Source organism: Hypanus sabinus, chromosome 12, assembly GCF_030144855.1.
Source record: "Hypanus sabinus isolate sHypSab1 chromosome 12, sHypSab1.hap1, whole genome shotgun sequence".
Lineage (NCBI taxonomy): Eukaryota > Metazoa > Chordata > Chondrichthyes > Myliobatiformes > Dasyatidae > Hypanus > Hypanus sabinus.
This window is the reverse complement of record NC_082717.1, coordinates 26,245,112-26,266,762: the sequence shown is the minus strand read 5'-3', so window position 1 is coordinate 26,266,762 and position 21,651 is coordinate 26,245,112. Positions and strand designations below refer to the sequence as shown.

Here is a 21,651-nt window from a genome sequence, read left to right as displayed (position 1 = left end):
ATGCATCAGTAAAAGTGACGCATGGATGTTGCATTTCTGTAATATTTTAACTAATTTAGCAATGTCCTTCACAGAACAAAATCCATACCATGAAGCACATCGTGCTTAAGCCAAGTTTAAATCATTCAGTATTAAATACAAAAAGTACGCATTAATATAAAAGCTAGTCCTTAGCAAAAATGTCAACAAAATCCCATGTTTAATGTCAATCCTATTACACACCTGACAGAACAATCCACAGATGCAGAAATAACAACAAAGGCTTCCTCCACCAAGAAGATGCTGATTATTTGCAGAGTGTGAGCTCTCCAGCTAATTATACGATTTACAGGCTCCTGTAAAGACATAATTAGGATGATCTGATGAGACTCCTGTCCTTCCGACTTTATACAGAAAGTGTGCAAAGATTGACTAATCCCACTGCTGCAAGACTATTGGATGGTCCCCATGTATGTTAAGATGGACACTTGGCCTCATAATCCACCTCCACATGACATTCCACCTTATTGTCTGTATGCACTGCGCTTCCACTATAACTTCATTCTGCATTCCGGTACTTTTCGCTTACACCACCCTAGTGCACTGTTCTAATGAAATGGTCTGTATGGATGGCATCAGAAAGAAATTTTTCTCTGTACCTCAGTATACTTGACAAAAATAAACCAATTTACCAACAATTAGTGTCATTGCTTCCAGTTTTTCTTCTTTCAAATGGGAAAAAAACAAGGTAATTATTCAGTTTATGATCATTTGGAAATCCCAGCAGATCCACACTGGTAATGTTTTCTGCTCTCCTTTCTACTCACCAAGTTTACTGGAAAATTAATGATATAAACTCTAAGGTCAATTAGAAAAATGTTGGGCTGTTGAAATAACATCCAAGAACCTAGAAAATTTGCCAAGCTGCCAAGCATGCCAGAAAATCAGAATTGTACTGTATGATTTTATTATTGTATGTACAGTATTTACTTCTCATATGTTACTTATACCACAATATTGATTATGTTTCTGTGATTGAGGAATTTGATTTGCAATATTAAGTTGCTCCACAATACCTTTGTAGTGCAAAATGCTTCCTATGTCATTGCTGCATTTTTTTGCACCGGGAAAAAAAAAATTCTTGTAGAAAACTATTCCCACAGGACACGCAAAATGCTGGTTGAACTTGGTGAGTCAGGCAGAATCTATAATGGGAAATAAATAGTCAACTTTCCGGGCCAAGGCCCTTCATCAGGTGTCAAGACATTATTTTCCTGACTTGGTGAGTTCTTCCAGGTTTTGGTATGTTTTTGCTCAAGATTTTCAGCATCTGCAGATTCTCTTGTGTCGAGAAAACTATTCTCACAGCACTTTTTCAAGTTAGTTTAGCTTTGGATTTATTGTATTGATCCAAATTGCATTTTTCATTTTTCCTTTTGTTACAAAATGGCATATTTTATTACGTGGAAATAGTAGATTCTGCAAAAAACCTTGAGCATCTCAAGTGTTCACTAATTATTCAGATCCTTGCACTTCGTAACACAAAAAATGAATATCTAGCGTTATGCAGAAGGAAGAGTTATTATTAAGTCAAGTCAATCACTTTTTATTGTCATTTTGACCATAACTGCTGGTACAGTACACAGTAAAAATGAGACAATGTTTTTCAGGACCATGGTGCTACATTAAACAATACAAAACTACACTGAACTACGTAAAACAACACAAAAACTACACTAGACTATAGACCTACCCAGGACTGCATAAAGTGCACAAAACAGTGCAGGCATTGCAATAAATAATAAACAAGACAATAGGCACAGTAGAGGGCAGTAGTTTGGTGTCAGTCCAGACTCTGGGTATTGAGGAGTCTGATGGCTTGGGGGAAGAAACTGTTACATAGTCTGGTTGTGAGAGCCTGAATGCTTTGGTGCCTTTTCCCAGATGGCAGGAGGGAGAAGAGTTTGTCTGAGGGGTCCGTGGGGTCTTTCATAATGCTATTTGTTTTGCGGATGCAGCGTGTGATGTAAATGTAGTGGCAGGAAGAGAGACGCCGATGATCTTCTCAGCTGACCTCACTATCTGCTGCAGGGTCTTATCCAATCAACATGGCTAAATTCACAAACAAAAGACAAAACTCCAGGGAGAGCTGCATGGGTAAAGCAGCATCTGTGGATGCAGAAGGACGGTCATGTTTCTGGTCACAACCCTGCATTGGTAGAGCTGAGATTATAATGAGATTAGCTATGATTCGGAGAGTTGGTTTTCCTTACTGCTGCTCCTAGTTTGTATGACATCATAACTCTGCATGGCACTGATGAAAAAACAGCAATTTGTTACAAAAGAAGGCAGAGAGTTGGTATAAATGGGTGTTTCTCCAGTTGGTAGTCGATGGTGAGTAGGGTGCCGCAAGGGTCAGTGCTGGGCCTGCAACTATTTACCATTCACATTGATGATTTGGAAGAGGGGACTGAATGTAGCGTAGCAAACTTTGCTGATGACTCTAAACTGAGTGGAAAAGCAAATTGTACAGAGGATGTGGAGAGTCTGCGGAGGGATATAGATAGGTTAAGTGAGTGGGCCAAGATCTGGCAAATGGAATAAAACGCTGGTAAATGCGAGATCATCCACTTTGGAAGGAATAATACAAGAGCAGATTATTATTTACATGGTAAGAGATTGCAGCATGCTGTTGTGCAGAGGGACTTGGGAATGCTTGTGCCTGAATCACAAAAAGTTGACTTGCAGGTACAACAGGTTATTAAGAAGGCAAACGGAATGTTGGCCTTCATTGCTAGAGGGATTGAATTCAAGAGCAGGGAGGTCATGCTGTAACTATACAGGGTAATGGTGAGGCCGCACCTGGAGTACTGTGTGCAGTTCTGGTCTCCATACTTGAGGAATGATACACTGGCTTTGGAGGCAGTTTGATTCAAGAGATGAAGGGGTTAACCTATGAGGAGCGATTGAGTCGCCTGGGACTATACTCTCTGGAGTTCAGAAGAATGAGAGGGTATCTTGTAGAAACATACAAAATTTTGAAAGGGATAGATAAGATGGAAGTAGGAAAGTTGTTTCCATTGATGGGTGAGACTAGAACTAGGGGACATTGCTTCAAGATTCACGGGAGAAGATTTAAGATGGAGATGAGGAGAAATGGTTTTTCTCAGAGAGTGGTGAATCTGTGGAATTCACTGCCCAGGGAAGCAGTTGAGGCTTCCTCACTAATTATATTCAATAAACAGTTAGATAGGTTTTTACATAGTAAGGGAATTAAGGGTTATGGGGAAAAGGCAGGTAGATGGAGCTGAGCTCATGAACAGATCAGCCATGATCTTATTGAATGGCGGAGCCAGATGGCCTACTCCTGTTCCTATCTCTTAAGTTCTTATGTTCTTATGCTACAATATGCTATTAATCCTTGACTCCTCTATGATTTATGCACTATTGATTACAAAATGAACATATATTCAGATGTTGAGCAGGGAAACAAATTGCCTGGATAATCTATGAATTTGTATACCTTAAAAGATCAGTTTGTTGGAGACTTCGTTTGAATGATTGCTGTTCGTTATTCTGGTTCCAAGAAACATGTTCAATATTTACTAAAATTTAGTGCTTCATCTTCAGATGTATTCATATATTGAAAAGCAAATGAAAAAAGATCTGACCTGTCTGTGATATCTCCAATTACAAATAGTACCATCAACATGAGGGAAAATCAGAATAGAACAGATATACTCAGTGGCCTCTTAATTAGATACACCAGTACATCTGCTTATTAATACAAATATCTAATCAGCCACTTATGTGGCAGTAGCTCAAGCATAAACACATGCAGATATGTTCAGCAAGCTTATAGCACATAGAAATCAACAATACATTACAGGCCCTTCAGCCCACAATGTTTTGCCGACCACGTACCCTACTCTAGAAGCAGCCTAGAATTACCCTACGACATAGCTCTCTATTTTTCTAAGTTCCATGTACCTATTTAAGATTCTCTCAAAAGACCTTATTGTATCCATCTACCACAGTCACTAGCAGCGTATTCCACATACCCACCTCTCTCTGTGTATAAAACCTACTTCTGACATCCCCCTTGTACCTACTTCCAAGCCCTTAAAAATGATGCCCCTTCATGTTAGCCATTTCAGCCCTGGGAAAAAGCCTCTGGCTATCCACATGATCAATGACTCTCATCATCTTATACAACTATAGTTGTTCAGCCCAAATATCAGAATGGGAAAGAAATATGGTCCAAGTGACTTTGAACATGGAATGATTATTGGTGTCAAACAGGGTGGTTTAAGTTTCTTAGAAACTGTTGATCTCCTGGGATTTTCACAGACTAAAGTCTCTAGATGCAAGAAAAAAAACAAAAATTATCCAGTGAGCAGCTTCTGTGGGTGAAAACACCTTGTTAATGAGAAAGGTCAGACTGATTCAAGCTGACAGGAAGGCAACAGTAAACACAAATACGGCAGTAGTCTGCAGAAGAGCATCACTGAATGCACAACACATCGGATCTTGAAGTGGGTGGGCTGCATCACCAGGAGACCACAAACATACATTCAGCGGCCTCAATATTAGGCACAGGAGATACCTAATAAAGTGCCCACTGAGTGTAGAACCAAAGCCAACAGAAGTTAACCCAAGGAGAAAATTCAAAGGGAGGAACTATGTAGAAATGAAAGATTATTTATAGGCATGTCAAAAACATTTTCAGGAAAAGTTTTCAGATTTTTTTTTGGATCCTGATGGGAAGTGTATATTTTCAAACCAAACAGAACAAATATTTGATTTTCTGTTTTCTAAATTAAAGTTGCAAGCAGGGAAGTACAAAATTCAAGGGTATTCATGTTGATTTTAAATACATTGATATTTAAGTTGGATATTGCTCATTTGCCACTTACAACAGTGATACGTGATCTGTTGGCTATTTGTCACTGGCAAGCAAAACTGCTCAAGATGGAATGGTGCAGAATGCAATTCCTAAATCATAAAAATAAATTCTTCTGTTGAAAAATCTCAAAAATATTAACTCCTTGTTAGAATCAGGTATGGTTATTATTTTCCCTGGAGAATGAGTCTGAATTGGAATTTAAGCTGTACTTTATCTGCTAAGTGACATTCTCCCTTGTGTTTGAAAAGCACTTAATTAATAAAAAGGGATAACACATGGAAGAATGGAGTTTATTAAGACCAAAAATTTTGAAAAAGTGCACTTGGATGCTGACAGGATAGCTAAGGTATTAAATGAATGCTTTTCTTTATCAGGGGTGAGAGTATTGCACAAGTAATAGTGAAAGAGGAGATGGTTAGGACACCAGATTCTTTAAAGTTGATAGTATGCAGGTTTTAGAAAAGTTAGCCAAAAATATATGCAAGTCAGCAGGGGTGAGAGGTTTGAAGGAAGTATGGGAGACATTCATTGAGGGGCTGACTGTGATCTATCAATGCTCTTTAGATATGGAGATCTTGTGCCAGAGAACAGGTGAGTATCAAATTCTGTTCCTCCAATCAAAGGTTAAAGCTCAACAAATAGAGTCTATTTAACTTTGGTGGCATGAAAGATTTTGGACCATTGCTCCAGGATGAAATTAATATTCAACTGTAGGAATGTGGAATAATTAAAGCAGACTAGCACAGATATGTTAAGGTGTTCAAAGCTTCAAAGGTTCAAATGTTAATTTTATTGTCAAAGTATGCATGTACAATACAACTCCGATATTTGTCTTCTTCAGATAGCCATGAAACATAGACAGACCACGGGAGCTGATGAGAGACATTAACTCCCCCCACCAACACAAAAAAGTAAAGAAACAAAATTTGCAGACCCCAAAATCCCTCCTTCCACAGCAAAATCTAGTGACGGCAACCACAGGAAAGATCAGAATATGGAAAACATCTTTTCATCAACATATGAGGAGAGCAGCCACATGAATTCAACCTTTCGGTAAAGAGTGACTGCTGACCCGGGTCCTATCACTGCCAATCCCGACCTGGGTCCCAACACGCCAAACCTGCTGCTGACCATTTCTGTTGGGAAAAATCGCTGACCCCCTTCTGCATTCACCTCGATGCTTCAGTCTTCTTCGCCCCTTCGAGATGGAGTCATAAATGACCCTGCAACTCAGGGTCTTTTCCACGAGTCAGCATGTGTCTTCAGACCTTTTAGGCTCTCGGTCTCTGATCTCCACAAGGCAGCTCTCCCGACACAGCCAACCAACGGATCCTTCAATGAAGTTCCAAACTGTACGTCACAGGCTCCAACAGTATTCGTTACACAAACAAGACAAAAAGAACAAGCACAAGGTGTAGAAAAAAGTGAAAGAATTTGATAGATTTTTTATCTGAAAGATGTTGCTCAAGAAATTGTTGTCCATTGGCACCATCTTGACCAGAAAATCAGTTTCAACCAACTGGGTAAATTCTTTTTCATGAGTTGATACTGGCAATGTAATAAAGTGGGGTATGTGGACTTCAAAATGCATATGGTAAGGAGCCATATGAATAGTTGTAGCATGTGGCACAAAAGGAACAGAGGCTTGTAGTAGTTTTTGGATGAGGAATATGGAGAGTGATGTTCCCCAGATTTCATTGTTGGTTATTACTTTTCCCATTTAGATTTGGGAGTGCAAAACATAATTCTTAAATTTGTGGCTAACACAAATCTTCACAGTATTCTGAACTGTAAGAAGGGTAGTGATAGATTGCAGCAGGAAATAGACAGCCTGGTTGAATATTATCTCTTATTTATTTAGAGTTAAAGTGCACTAATAGGCCCTTTGGCCCATGAGCCCATGGTGTCCAATTAACCCATGTGACCGATTAACCTATTAACCGGCACATTTTCAGAATATGGGAGGAAACCGGAGCCCCATGTGGTGACAGGGAGAATGTACAAACTTCTTACAGACAGCTGCTCTTCGTTGGTGCTGTAAAATGAAAATAATTGTGCAAATGTGGAGAAATGTGAAGTGATACATTTTGGGAAGGATAATGAAGGAAGACAATATCAAGCAACAGTTTTGAAAGGGGTGTGCAGCAGAGCAGTATGAAGGTGTGTGTATCTAAACCACTGAAATTGTTCAGGCGAGTTAAGATCAACACTGTTAATGCATACGTATTTCTAGGCTTTATCAAAACGGCATTAAGTTTAAAAGTAGGAAAGCCATGTTGAAACTTTACAAAAGACGGGTCACTTTTTTAACTGGATATGTATAAGGCATTAAAGATTTAAGTGAATGGCTCCTGGGGTGAAGGACTAGTTACAGGGATGGATTAGAGAAGCCTGAACTTTTTTTGGAGAAGGTGAGTGATGCACCATCAATAACTCACTCTGAGATGTAAGGCGAGATATCGGCTTTTATTGACTGAAGAAGGAACCAGCAGTGAGTAACCATCATATTACATCCTGGAGAATGAGGCAGAGGATCAGACCTCGATCGCCTTTATACAGGGGCCTGTGGGAGGAGCCACAGGAGCAGTCAGAAAGGGGCATGTCCAGACAGGCACATAGTTCACCACATTCACCTCCCCTTTGTTTGAAAGAGTCCCCATGTGGCGAAGTTTCTTACAGGTCAAGTCTATCAGGTGGTCGAATCTGTCGCTGCGATCTACGTAGCACCGGCTGTGATTGCACCGATGCCGGCAACATTGGTGATTGCACAGGAGACGGAGGTTGTGCTGGTTCCAGCTCATGCATGTGCGAGGCACCTGGTATATAAGTGTCATGAGGAGTCCTTGTAGGGCCTGGTGAGCGCGGTGTCACCTCGTGTACAGGGTTCATAGTTACTGGAGAGTGTTCAGGGTAGTGGTCTGCACCACCACGGGTGCCAGGTCGCGGATGGAGACCGTGTCCTCCCGCCCATCAGGTAAGACCATGTAAGCATACTGGGGGTTCGCATGCAGAAGGTGAACCCTCTCGACCAGCGGGGAGTATTTATTGCTCCTCACATGTTACCGGAGCAGCACTGGCCCCGGGGACAGTAGAGCTAGTAGAGCGGTCCCAGTGATAGACTTCCTGGGAAAAGAGAATAGGAGTTCGTGGGGGGGGGGGGTGGGGCCACCATCCGACCACCTGGGCCCTCCAAGGGCTTGTGCTTTGCTCAATGATCCCCTCCCTGAGCAGCCACTGCACCTCTGACTGAATGAAGGCCCTGTCCCCTGCGCTGTACCTCCTGCTTTTAGTTGCCACAGGTTTACAGTCGGGGTCAGGTTGGCGAACAGCGGTGGGGGAGGGACCTTGAGAGTGGAGAGGCTGCAAGTGTCGGTAGCGCAGCTGTCAGCCTGGTGCTGGATGGGATGTGTGTGTGTGTGTGTGTGTGTGTGGTCAGTAGTGGGGTATGTGAAGAAGTCCCACAGAACTGAGGATTCCGGACAGTGAGTGGTGGGAGGGGCCCGTCATATACCATAGTCACACTTTCGAGACGGCTCTGGAAGTCCAGACCCAATAGCAAAGGTGCGCACAGATTAGGCATGGCCAGTAGTGCAAAGTTCCGATATTCTGTGCCTTGCACCACCAATGTCGCTACACAACCCACCCGGATGTCTGCAGAATGCGACCCAGAAACCAAATGGATCTTCTGACTTACTGGCCGTGTTGTGAGTCCGCAGCGTTGCACTGTGTCCGGGTGAATAAAACTCTTAGTGCTGCCCGTGTCAAACAGGCATCTAGTCCTGTGCCCCTCCACCCGGATGTCCATCATGGACCTTGCAAGCTGGTGTGGGGCGCTTTGGTCGAGAGTTACAGTGGCCAGAGTTGAATCGCCGTCGGGGTACCCGGTAAGCATTGGAGGGTCGGGGGCGGGGCATGCTGACGCCGACAAAGATGGCCGCCCACATCCGGGGTACCCGGTAAGCATTGGAGGGCCGGGGGCGGGGCATGTCAATAAAATTGATGCACCATCAATAACTCACTCTGAGACGTAAGGCGAGATATCGGCTTTTATTGACTGAAGAAGGAACCAGCAGTGAGTGACCATCATATTACATCCTGGAGAATGAGGCAGAGGATTAGACCTCGATTGCCTTTATACAGGGGCCTGTGGGAGGAGCCACAGGAGCAGTCAGAAGGGGGCGTGACAAGACAGGCACATAGTTCACCACAGTGAGGGAACACACAGTGGAAATACATAAAATACTGAGGGTTCTGTACCCATAGGTGGAGGAGTCAAGACAGAAGATTACAGGTATAGAGTAAAAGAAAGAGAATTAGGAGAGGCACGAGGGAGAAATTATTACAATGTGGTACATGGTTACAATTTCGACTACATTGTGTGTAGATGTAGTGGAGGAAGGATACATTGTGGGGGAAATTGGATCAATATCCAGTGAAAAAAAAAAATTGCAATGAAATGGTAAAAAAGTGGATGGTGGAACTAGTGAGTTGCTCTGGCAGAGGTCCAAACTGGAACTTTCTGTAATCCTCAGAATCTGAGAATGATCACAGAAACAATCCTTTAGTGACCATCCAATAATTCTGTGATATCATTCAATAATTATTAAGTTCTTAAATCTTCATTGAGTTAAGAAAGGAAACATACCTTATTTGCTGCATATGGATCACTGATCAATGCTTCAATATCCCAAATTATTATGTATCCTCCTGTATGAAAACACACAAAAGTTAAATTTTAAGACAGAAGTAATTTTTGAAATTCCCACCTTATTCCAAATAGCTGCTCCTTGGAGTGAAACAGATGAAAGTTCCAATACTTGGCTTACATCAAAAGTGAATCTTTTGAATAATAAGGCCATCTATAAAGCTCTGCCTTTTATCAATAACAGAGTAATTACCAGAGAGTATTCTCAGGGATTAGGAATTTATTGTATTTGGAAAAGCCCGGTCATTAGGAATAGACAGCAAGGCTTTGTGCAGGGAAAGACCTTGAATGATTTTTTTTGAGGAGGAGATGTTGATGACTCATGAAAAGCAGTGGATATTATCAATATGGACGTTTTCAAGCCTCCACTCAAATTATGAGAGCCATAGCTAAAGTACATAGTCAAAGCTTTCCAGAATCCCTCCACTTCCTCCCCCCCACCAAGTTTGAAATGTCAAATACCCGGGGGCATAGCCTGAAGGTAAAGGGAAAAAGTTAAAGGACACTTGTGAACCAAGTTTTTTCTTGACACACAGAATGCTCAATGCTTTGCGAACTACAAAAGTCAAACTGATTCCCCTGCTCCATTTATCACCGGCAAGTGTGATTGTAAACTCAAGGTGCAGCATGCTCCTTGCTCTAAAATCACAATAAACCAAGGGAGTAATTCTGATGTGATGAGGAGGGCAGCAGAGAATATGAAGATCAGTACCAGGAAAACTTAAAATTAAATGCCAAGCTGCAGAGGCTAAAACATGGGATTATGCAGTAGGTAGAAAATAAGCCATGAGCGTAAGACAGAGCTAAGCAGTGCCATAACCAAAAGATCAGATCAATGCTTTGCGGCCCTGCCACACTCAGTTATGAATGTTGTAAGACAAATAAACAGGAAAAAAGGGCTGCAAAAGAAATTCTCTTGAACAGTGTTCAAGAAGCTAGTCTGGCCTCAATGGCTATGGCTGATAAATCTATTGGAATTGTTTGAAGAAATAACAAGCAGGATAGACAAAGGACCTTCAGTGGATGTTGTGTATTTGGATTTTCAGGAGGCCTTTGACAAGGCGCCACATGCGAGGCTGCTTAGTAAGTTAAGAGCCTATGGTATTACAGGAAAGGTATTAGCATGGATAAAGCAGTCACTGATTAACAGGAGTTATACAGTGGGAATAAATGGAGCCTTTTCTGATTGGCTGCTGGCGACTAGTGGTGTTCCATGGGGTCTGTGTTGGGATCACGTCTTTTTGTATTATATGTCAATGACTTGGATGTCTTTGTTGCAATGTTTGTTGAGAATACGACGATAGGTGGAGGGGCAGGTAGTTTTGAGGAAACAGATAGGCTGCAAAAGGACTTAGACAGATTAAGAGAATGGGCAAAGGTGTGGCAGATAGAATTCAGTGTTGAGAAGTGTATGGTCATGCAACTTGGTAAAAGATATAAAAGAGTAGACTATTTTCTAAATAGAGAAAAAATTTAAAAATCTGATGTGCAAAGGGACTGTGAGTCCTCATTCAGGATTCTCTAAATTTGTAGGTTGAGTCGATGGTGAGGAAGAGAAATGTGATGCTCATTTCAAGAGGACTAGAATATAAAAGCAAGGCTGTAATTTTGAAGCTTTATAAAGCACAGGTGAGACCTCACTTGGAGCATTTTGGGCCTCGTGTCTAAGAAAAGATGTGCTGTTGTTGGAGAAGGTTCAAAGGAAATTGACTAAAATCAGGAATGAAAGGCTTGTCATATGAGGACCATTTGATCACTCTGGATCTATACTGACTGGAATTCAGAAAAATGAGGGTTGACCTCATTTGAGACCTATCAAATATTGAAAGACCTAGATAGAGTGAATGTGGAGAGGATGTGGAGAGGCCTCAAGACAGAGAGGCAACTGTCTTCTTCCACAAAACCAAAGTCTGAAACCAACCCAAACCAAGGTGGTACTAGTGAACAATGATTGTTCAGATGACATCTTCCAGATAGTCAATTATTGTAGGAGTTGAAGTCCAGAGGATGCAATCTCAGAAGGGAGGGGCATCCTTTTAGAATGAAGATAAGGAGGAATTTCTTTAGCCAAAGAGTTGTAAGTCCATGGAATTCATTTTCACAGTTGCATGTGGAGGCCAAGTCTTTAGGTATATTATATTTCTTGATTAGTCAGGGCAAGAAGGGATATGGGGAGAAGGAAAGTAATTGAGGTAAGAGGAAAAATGGATCAGCCATGATGAAATGGCAAAGAAGACTCGATGGACCAAATAGCCTAATTCTGCTCCTATACATTATGGTCTTAAATTAGGCCTCACTAATGCCTTATACCATTTACACGTAACATCCCAATTCAATACTCAATGCATTGATTTATGAAAGCCAATTTGCCAGAAACTGTTTTATCAACCCTATCTGCCTGTGATGCCACTTTCAATGAATTATGGACCTGTTTTCCCAGATCCCTCTCTCCTTCTACACACTTCAGTGTTCTGCTGCTCACCATGTAACACTTATTAGTCCTCCCGAAGTGCAACAGCTCACACGTGCCTGTATTAAATTCCAGCGGCCAGTTTTCAGCCAGTTTTTCCTGCTGGTGCAAGCTATGATAGTCTTCCTCGCTCTCCACTACAACCCCAATTTTATTGTCATTCACAAACTTTCTGTCCATGTTTACTGCATTATCATCCAGATCATTGATATAGATGACAAATAACAATGGACCCAGCATCGATCCCTGCTGCACACCACTAGCCACAGGCCCCCAGTCAAAGAGGCAACTATCTACTACCACTCCCTGGCTTGTTCCACAAAACCAATGTCAGAAACCAAGATGGTGCCTGTGAACAACAATTCCTTGGGTGATATCTTCCAGCTAGTCAATTATTTCAATTATTTCACATTTTCTACAACTTCAACTTATTTTTTTTTTTGTATAATTGTATTTTGGAAACTCTTGAAGCTTGTGACTTAGAGTTTGGAGTTCGATCAAGTGATCTAGAGTTCTGCTGTTTCTGAGAAATTCCAGGAGAGGATGGTGAGCACCAGCTGCCTCGAGCAGTAGATCAGAGACGTGGTGCAGGGCCATGACCGACTCCATTTCTCACTGATCAAAGCATCAAAGAAGATTGATACATCAAGGTGAATGCAGAGAAGACCGGGTCAGTGGACGCTGTCCATGAAGGCCACATCAGGCCAGCGTTCCAGAGGCCCCAACAGGTCATCAGTTAGGAGGCAGCATTGGGACAGAGATCGGAGGCCACATTGGACAAGCAGTCATGGTGGGCCATGTCATTCCAGAGGTCAGGAGGCTGCATTGGGCTGGAAGTCGCTCCTATGGAAGGACTGAGATTGGGGTGATACTCTCACCAATGCTGACAGAGGATGTTTTTGAAATTCTGGCTCTGATGCGATTATTGGTGTGGGCTGTTCTTTATATTGGTTTCCTACAGTTTTCTGTGTTTTCTTTCTTGTTGCCATTTTTCGGAAGCGCAACGTGTTAATTTTTGTGCGAGGGAGGGGTTGGAGATTTGGGGTCTGATGTACCTGGTGTTTTCTCATGAGGGCAATCTGTTAGTTTTTCTGTGAGGGAGGGGTTGGGGTTTTGGTGTTTGTGAGTTTTTGTTTCTTTTTCTTTTTCTTGCAGGGTGGGGGTTGTTCTTTCAATGATACATGTTTTTTCTGTATTTCAAGGCCATCTGGAGAAGATGAATCTCATAATTGTAGCCTACATGCATTGATAATTTGAAACTTTGTCTAATTCAATTTACTTCCTCACTTAGAATTCCAAGTGTCTGAAACTTCTTGACCATCCTTGCTAAGGACCATGTAGACAATGTCTCCTGCTTTGCTTTCACCAACTCTCCTGGTAACTTCTTCAAAAAACTCCATAAGATTGGTCAGACACAGCTTACTACCCACAAAACCATGTTGAGTATCCCTCAGCAAATCCCTAACTATCCAAATCCTTATATATCAGGTCCCTTAGAATACCTTCCAATAACTTTCACCATTACTGATATCAGGCTCCCAGCCTATAATTTTCTGGCTTATTCTTAGAGCCTTTCTTAAACAATGGAACAACTATAGCTATCCTCTAGTCCTCTGGCACCTCACCTGTGACTAAGGATGTTTTAGCATCTCTGCTATGGCCCCTGAAACTTCTACACTTGCCTCCCACAGGACTAAAGGGAACAGCTTGTCGGACCCTGGGAATTTATCCACCCTAATTTGCCTCAAGACAGCAAACATCACCTCCTCTGTAATCTATATAGGATCCATGAACTTGCAGCTGCTTTGCCTCACTTCTATAGACACAATATCTGCAACGTGCGGATATTTTTCTTTTAGAACAATCACTCTTCTTAGCACTACTGATAGATTGATAATTTACCTATGCACATTGACCTGTTATCTACGCACGCCCATTGGTCTATCTCTCTCTCTCTCGTTCTCTCTCACTGCAATGTGAATAGTCTGGTTAAAGCCATCTCCTGCATGTGTGCTTTTATTTTAATTGATATGTAGTTCTACAGACACAACGAATTAGTGGTGACTACAAACCTGAAAGTTAGCAAATATCGGCAACTGCACAGACAGTTATGGGAGAGAGACAACGAGAGGAATGCGTTAAACAGTACAGACCATGGATGCTAACAAAAGAAAGCATGAGTAACTGCGTAGTACACAGTGAAAGACGCACAACTAGCAAAATTAAAGTGAAAATAACGTGACGATGGCCTTAGTCGGGAAAGCTGATGAATTTGATAGTGCTAATGAGGACAGGGAATTGTATATTGAGAGGGTTGAACTGAATTGTAATATCAACAACGCGGATGAGGAAAAGAAAGCCACCATGCTTCTTAACTTAATGAGTGCTAAAATATACAAAAAATACGCAATATACACAATGAAAAGCCAACAAGCTTTGCCCAAAATTGTTGCAATTGTGCAAAATCACTTGAACCCTAAACTGCTGAGCTGAGAGATTTATGTTTAACAAAGGGAACCAGTCAAAGGATGAAAGCATTGCTGAATACATTGCAGAACTGTGCAAACTTTCCCAATATTGTGACTTTAAAGTTTGACTTTCTGATTCATTAAGTGACAGGCTTGTATGTGGCATGTATAGTCAAAGCACTCAAAAGAAATTACTATCAGAAAGAGACCTCACCTTAGAACAGACATTGGCCTTTGCAACATCATTAGAGACTGCAGAAAAGGATGCAGGAGAACTATATAATGTGAAATGTACAAAATGTCCTTGAATTGTGCAAAAAGCCAGAAATGTTATCGATATGGTAAATCCTCCCATGATGCAAAAGACTGTTGGTTCAAAGTAAAAAAATTGCAGAAAGGTCACATAGAGAGAGTGTGCAAATCAGACAAAAAGCAGAACCAAAGAGAAGAACCATCAAGAGTGAAAAGTTTCAAACAAAAAACTAAACAATAGCACTAAGTGACTGAATGTGAAACAGAATCTGACAACACAGAGTGTGGCAAATGTGAGCTGACATGCCTAGAACTTCATGGTTCTAGTTCTGCATAGTTCTAGATCACAAAATCATCTGGATGACAATAATTGTGTCTGGTGTAAAACTGAAAATGGAGCTGGGTCAGATTTGTCTATAATTTCAGAGGCTGACTACAACAGACTGTTATCCAAGCTACCATTAGAAGAGCCCTCAGTGATGCTAAAGACCTACACAGATGAATAAGTGACTTCCAAAGGCAAACTAAAAGTGTGACGTATGGAGGCAAAAAACAGCAGTTAGAGCATTACGTGTTGAAAAATGGAGTCAGCACTTTTTAGACGTGAATGTTTGCGAAAAATCCAACTAGACCAGCACACAATCAAAGCTCTCAATACGTCATCAACAGGCAACTGCAGCCAAAATAGTAGCACTGGCCAGAGACTGTCACAGCTGCTTAATGCTAATGAGAAGGTGTTTGAGAAGAGCATTGATAAACTCAAAGGCATAAAGGTTATAAATTAATTGAATGAAGCAGCAACACCAAGATTCCATAAAGCACATCCAGTGCCAAACGCACTACATCCTAAGATGGATACTGAATTTCAGAGCTTGGAGGCATCTGGCATTCTCTCCATGGCTGATTGGAATGGTTGGGCCACGCCCACTGTCCCAGTAATCAGGAATGGAAAGGCAATAGTTTTTCACATATGCATGGATTTCAATGTGGGTATCAACTCCTTGCTGTGTACTGTGCAATATCCCCTACCATGAATAGAAGACATTTTTGGATCTTTGACAGGATGGGAGAGGTTTTCAAAGATTGACTTGCCACAAGCCTATCTGCAAAAGGAGATTGAGGAGTCAGGCAGGAAGTTTCTCACAATCAACATTCACAAGGGACTGTTCCAGTATATCCATCTCATTTTGGCATCACATCAGCTCCAGTAGTTTGGCAAAGAGCAATGGAACAAGTGCTCCAAGATATCCCAGGAACACAATGTTACTTAATGATCTTATTGTATCTAGCAAGAATGATGAATAGAACCTTTAGAACCTTGGTAAACATCTTACCAGGCCGAGTGAGTGTGCTCTGCATGTGAACAGAGAGAAATGTGAGTTCCTCAAGAATAAAATCTCATACTGTGGACATATCATTCACAAGCATGGCTTACATAAGTCAGAAGAGAAGACTGAAACAGTGCTGCAGGCACCCAAACCAGAAAATGTGTCAGAACTCAGGTCATACTAATGAAGTCAACCACATCAGAAAAGACTATTTCTGCTCTGAGGATTTTCTTTAATGGGCTGTACGTCAAAGAATGCTGATGTGTGGATCTCATGTTGTGGTTCCCTCTAAACTGTGTACCAGAGGGTTAGAGAATCTGCATGAAGGACACCTGGGTACAATCAAGATGAAGAGTCTCACCTGGAGCTACGTGCAGTGGTTGGGAATAGATAGACAGATTGATGACTTAACCAAAAGCTGTTCAGGATGCCACAAAGTTCAAAGTAGACTACACGTATCACTACACTCATGGCAGCAGCTGTCTTCACCACGGCAGAGAGTGCATATTGACTTCGCTGGATCCTTCTTGTACTCTATGTTTCTGATTGCTGTGGATGCTCATTCGAAGTGGCCCAAGGTCATACCAATAAAGTCAACCACATCAGAAAAGACTATTTCTGCTCTGAGGATTATCTTCACCAGAAATGGATTACCTGAACAAATTGTGAGTGACAATGGACCGCAATACACATCAGAAGTGTTCAAATTATTCATGAAGTAAAATGGCATCAAACATCGCGAGACATTTCCTCATTGCCCAGCAATGAAAGGGTTAGCTGAAAAGTTTATCCAAACCTTCACGAAGTCTATTAAAACTATGGATACGGAGGACATTTCTGTACAACACAAGGTGGACAATTTCCTTTTCTGTGTATCAGAACTCCATTCATGCAACTGTTGTAAAAAAAAATACCTCTTACAACAATGATTAGTGAGGCACAAAGAGGCATTTACTGACAAGTACCATCATTGTTTAAGCTAACAAACACATGCGTTCGTACACTAAATACCTTGTGTGCACATCCGCTAAGCATCCCTGACTCCTGAATAGTCAAAGAATTACCTGGGCAGAAGAGTCAATGCCGGCCAGGCATTCTTCATAGTCCTGGTCCACTTGCCATGTGTTTCACACAGGGTTGCTCATAGTTGTATCTCTGATCATTATTCTTCAAAGTTACTGCTACCAGCACACACAAAGCATGTACTTTTATATCCATTCCTTATCAATCAAATATTGTGTTCCAGTGTTCATTGACTGCACCTTATGTGTCTGACCTGTAACACCGCGTTATTGGCTCTGCTCCAAGCCAGCATCCATTCAGTGACAGTCAATAATTTATGGCTCTTTGTTCTCAATCAGCAACAAACTCGAATCTCTCCAGAAAGGCACCAACTCCAACATTCACAAACCTGCATATTATATCCAACCAAATAACATCTCACAAATAATTTCTTATCTGGAAATTATCCCCAGTCCAGCAGATTACCTGAAGTATCATTGTCTCTTCTTTAAAACATTGATGAAGCTCACAAGTTGGAGAGCACAGTGTCTTCACAAAATGGCAGTCTCCATCCCTGAGCACACAGCAAGAACAAAGACGATGAGTCTGTCTGCTTCCGCTGTCCTTGATCCATTTGAGTTCACTGATTTGTAGACTCTCTTTTTTTTCTGGCCAACATGATGACAAACCAAACATCTGTAATGCTGCTCGTGGGCAGGAATCTGAGATCTCACATAGACCTCCTGAAACCAGATCTACAGAGGGAAGTACAGAATAAGCAGTTCAGCTAATTGCCAAATGAATCAGCAAGAAGCTTCGAGGTTGGACAGGAAGTCCTAGTACGTGATTACCGAGAAGACAAGAGGAACCCAGCAGGATAGCTACAAGAACTGGACCACTGATGTACTCAGTGAATGTTGGCGATCATACAAGGAAACATCATGTGGACCAGATACTGGATGCTCAACCGAAGAACACACCTGCATCCAGCAAGATGGACATATTACAGCCACCGGACTTACCTCCCAGCGATGGTCATGGCACTAACAGTAATGTGACACCTGCAACAGAGAAAGTCGTCTCTTTGGGACTGTGGTGTGCAAAATGAACCAACTATTTGCTTGCTTCTTTTAAACTGTCTCTCCCCCTACATAAGCCGTTTCGGGCTTAGACCCTTCATCAGGACTAACTGAAAGAAGTCCAGTTAGTCCTGACGAAGGGTCTTGGCCCGAAACGTCGACTGTACTTCTTCCTAAAGATGCTACCTGCCTGCTGCATTTCACCAGCCATTTTGTGAGTGTTACTTGAATTTCCAGCATCTGCAGATTTCCTTGAGTTTGCAGTGGTATAAAGGTCCACTTAGTCAACAAGTAATCTGCAAACCAATGCCCAGGCTGAGAGCATTTTTTTCTGGGACGGGACCATTCAGTTCTGGACTTTGAAATGGTCTGTTCTAATCCGTGACTACTTTCCTCTCCTTCACCAACCATCCTCGTGCCTCTCACCATACTGAAACCCTGGGCCTTGATTCACAAGTAATGAGTTAATAAACATGACCGGCTGCTTAGCACAGGTGCTGACCCATTTCAAGGTGGCTCCTGATGCCTACATAAAGTGTGTCTTCTCCCTCGCCATCAACGTTGAATGGTTAAAAGTGTTTGGCCTGTATTTTTTTCTGATGGTTTGTCTAAATCCTGTAATTCAGACCAAAATGCAAACATGATGGAAAAGACCCCATGGACCATACAAAAGACACTGTTCCATACATCATGCTTGCTCACCTTTCCACACAACCAGATGGACCAAGAACAAAGTAAGCCCAGGGCTAAGATCATAAAAGTTCTAGGATCGACAGAAATAAAGATCTCCATTACCTGTGCAACTGATCTTTATATCAACCAGAGTTAGGAACTATGCATGTAAAGGCATTTAATAACTTTGGAAAGAAATATGTCTTGATATCTAAGCAACACCAACAAAAAGCTGGCAGATTTTCTCTTGTTTGTCCTGATATCCAATTTGGTTTCAGGTTTTATGCTTCCATAAGCTCAGGTCAAAATTGATGGAGATAGGAGTCTTCGAGATGAGGTGATAAAGAGAGCAGAGACTCAAGGCACTATTAGTGAAGAGGGAGCAGCTAAGTCTGAGAGAGTTGTGCATGGTAAGCATATAGTGACAACCTTGAAAATCAGAGATAAAGATTGAGATGAGGATGGAAAATGAGGCCAGCCACTGTGCTATTAAGGTTACAATCAGCAAAAGACACCATCACAACTAGTGATTCAACCTATTTTAAAACTAGTTATTGAGCTGAACAAAACAATTATAGGCATGTTTGTCCATAAAGAGAGCTGCTTTGGAATGGTTAACTTACTCTGATTTCCAGCTAAGAGACAAGGAACCCTTTTACCAACTGAGATTGTTGTGATCGGACTGCAAAATTGAATGGTGGGCAAAATTTTATCCAGTTGTACACCCTGTTGAAGAATGAGAGAAGAAACAATGGTTTGTATTATACAATACAAAGGGAGTACTATGCCTCAGGACCATCTCTAAATACGTATTCTAATTTCCAATAATAAACATTTGCCCACACTATCTAGCCTTGGCCAATCAGGACTATAACATAAGATGCACATTTGTGTGGTTACAGTGAGGACATTAATAGAAATGTTATTGTAGGACTACAGATGGTGCTATTGCAAAATAAATCATTTACTACTCATTAAAGATCATTGCACCAAGGGGGAAATATAAACCTACTAATGGAAAACAAGTTGGTTGAATTGTATAAGTCAGAAACTCCATCACTATCATAATCACATCAATCTTGCATCATTCGGCCATGATTTCCATTGACAATCTGGGCCATTAGCTGAAAAATACAAATTATACCTTTTAAATTGATGTTGGCCTTATTGCCTCTGTTAACAGTGAGGTTCCTGATTCTTCTGAAATGATCACTATTGCATTAATGTCAGGCCAAAGTTAGCATCTTCACCCAATTCTGACTTTTACCTTCACTTACTAACAAACCTCAAACTCCTCCAGCCTAGAAAAATCCCCGACCTAATCTTGTCACTTCCTGCCCATTATAAATCAGTGATTCACAGAGGAGCTGGACAATTCTGTGGGAAATCATTTGGTAAACCCAAGAACATTTAGAGTTACCATTCATGTTATGAGTCATTGATAGAGAACTCCAGAATAAATTATGTCTGTTCGGGGAGAATTAATTTATTGGCCCAACCTTCCAAAATCCAACTCAATGATGAACTTGGTGACAATAACCATTGCCTTACAATGCACTGCAATTTTATTCTTCTCATAGCTCCTTGTTTGACAAGGTTATATCCCTAGACTCCTGCCCATTCAATTTTATAGAGGCAATGACTCAAGTAAAATTGATTGTCGGCAAATGGTCTACAGGGAAAAAAATCAGGCAGAGGAAAAGATCGCCCCCATATTTCCTGATTCACAACAGTTAAGAAATGATTGCTTTAAAGGTTACAACGCTGAGGTGACATTACTGAGTTAGACCTTGATTTTGATCAAAAAAAGGGAAGTTGGTTCCTGTGCTTCAATATGACAGTGGCAGCTTTACTATAACCCTGTCTATAAATATTTCTAAGGTTCAACCTTAAAGCTCATGAAATGACTAAATGTAGAACAGCTGATCTGATTTAATAAATGTGAACAACTTCTAGAAAACAGAAGGAGATATAAATCAGTCACTTACTAAGATATTGGAAGATCATGACAAAGAATGTCCTTGGTGCCTCCAGGCAGGTTAAATACCTACAGAAATGGGTGCCTTCCATCAGAAAATCTGCAACTACATGCAGCCCAAGTGAAGAAAAATAGTAAAAGGATTTCCTTTGGAGCTCAGCTATTGTGAAGTATACAAATGAAATCAAAAGCCTATATCCAAGAAAGTCTGGGAAGGAAAAGGAATGATTTTGGCATGAAGTAATTGTGCAGGGAAGGGGGATGGTTATGATCAATTGGCACTGGAAAAGGTGGGAAGCAGGTACGCCAGTCAAGTAAAGGTTATGATCAGATCAGATCAGCTGTTGGTAGTCAGGGAGAAATGAGGCTGAAATTATTTGCGAGACTAAGATGTTTATTGCAAACAAAATTCCACTCCAGTAGTGTGCATTTATAAAGATTCTTGCATCCAAGAAAAGCAAGTGCTTAAATGTTTATCCTCAGAATTCTAATTTAATTAATAATAATATCCCAGAACCAATTTCTATATTACCTCAACACTCCAAAACTGAATTGAACCATCCTGATGAGCAGTTAGCAGAATGGGGCTAGGCTCTAGTTCAGTCGATTTTGTCAATGCAGGTTCATCATCAAAAACAGGCGTCGGTGGGTTGCCCCCTAGCATGTAAACAAGAAGCAATATGTTCAGTAGGATATCTATTTCTGGGACAGTACATAGAAAAAACTGATACTGCAGCACATATTCACACCTGAAACAGACATAGATCAGATCTTTTGCAGGGTAAAAGTTTAGAAAGTGTACTTTCAAGTCT

At 41.3% G+C, this 21,651-nt stretch overlaps 1 protein-coding gene across 1 annotated transcript in view; it reads right to left on the bottom strand.

Annotated features, from left to right (window-relative positions):
• LOC132403322 (WD repeat-containing protein 64-like) overlaps positions 1–21,651 on the bottom strand; it is a 129,568-nt gene that overhangs the window by 17,999 nt on the left and 89,918 nt on the right. Inside the window, exons 20-23 of the mRNA XM_059986773.1 lie at positions 21,372–21,496; positions 19,485–19,587; positions 9,531–9,592; positions 223–335 (exon numbers count right to left, since the gene is read on the bottom strand). Of these exons, the coding sequence (XP_059842756.1) occupies positions 223–335; positions 9,531–9,592; positions 19,485–19,587; positions 21,372–21,496 (403 nt within the window). The remainder of the gene's footprint in view (positions 1–222; positions 336–9,530; positions 9,593–19,484; positions 19,588–21,371; positions 21,497–21,651) is intronic.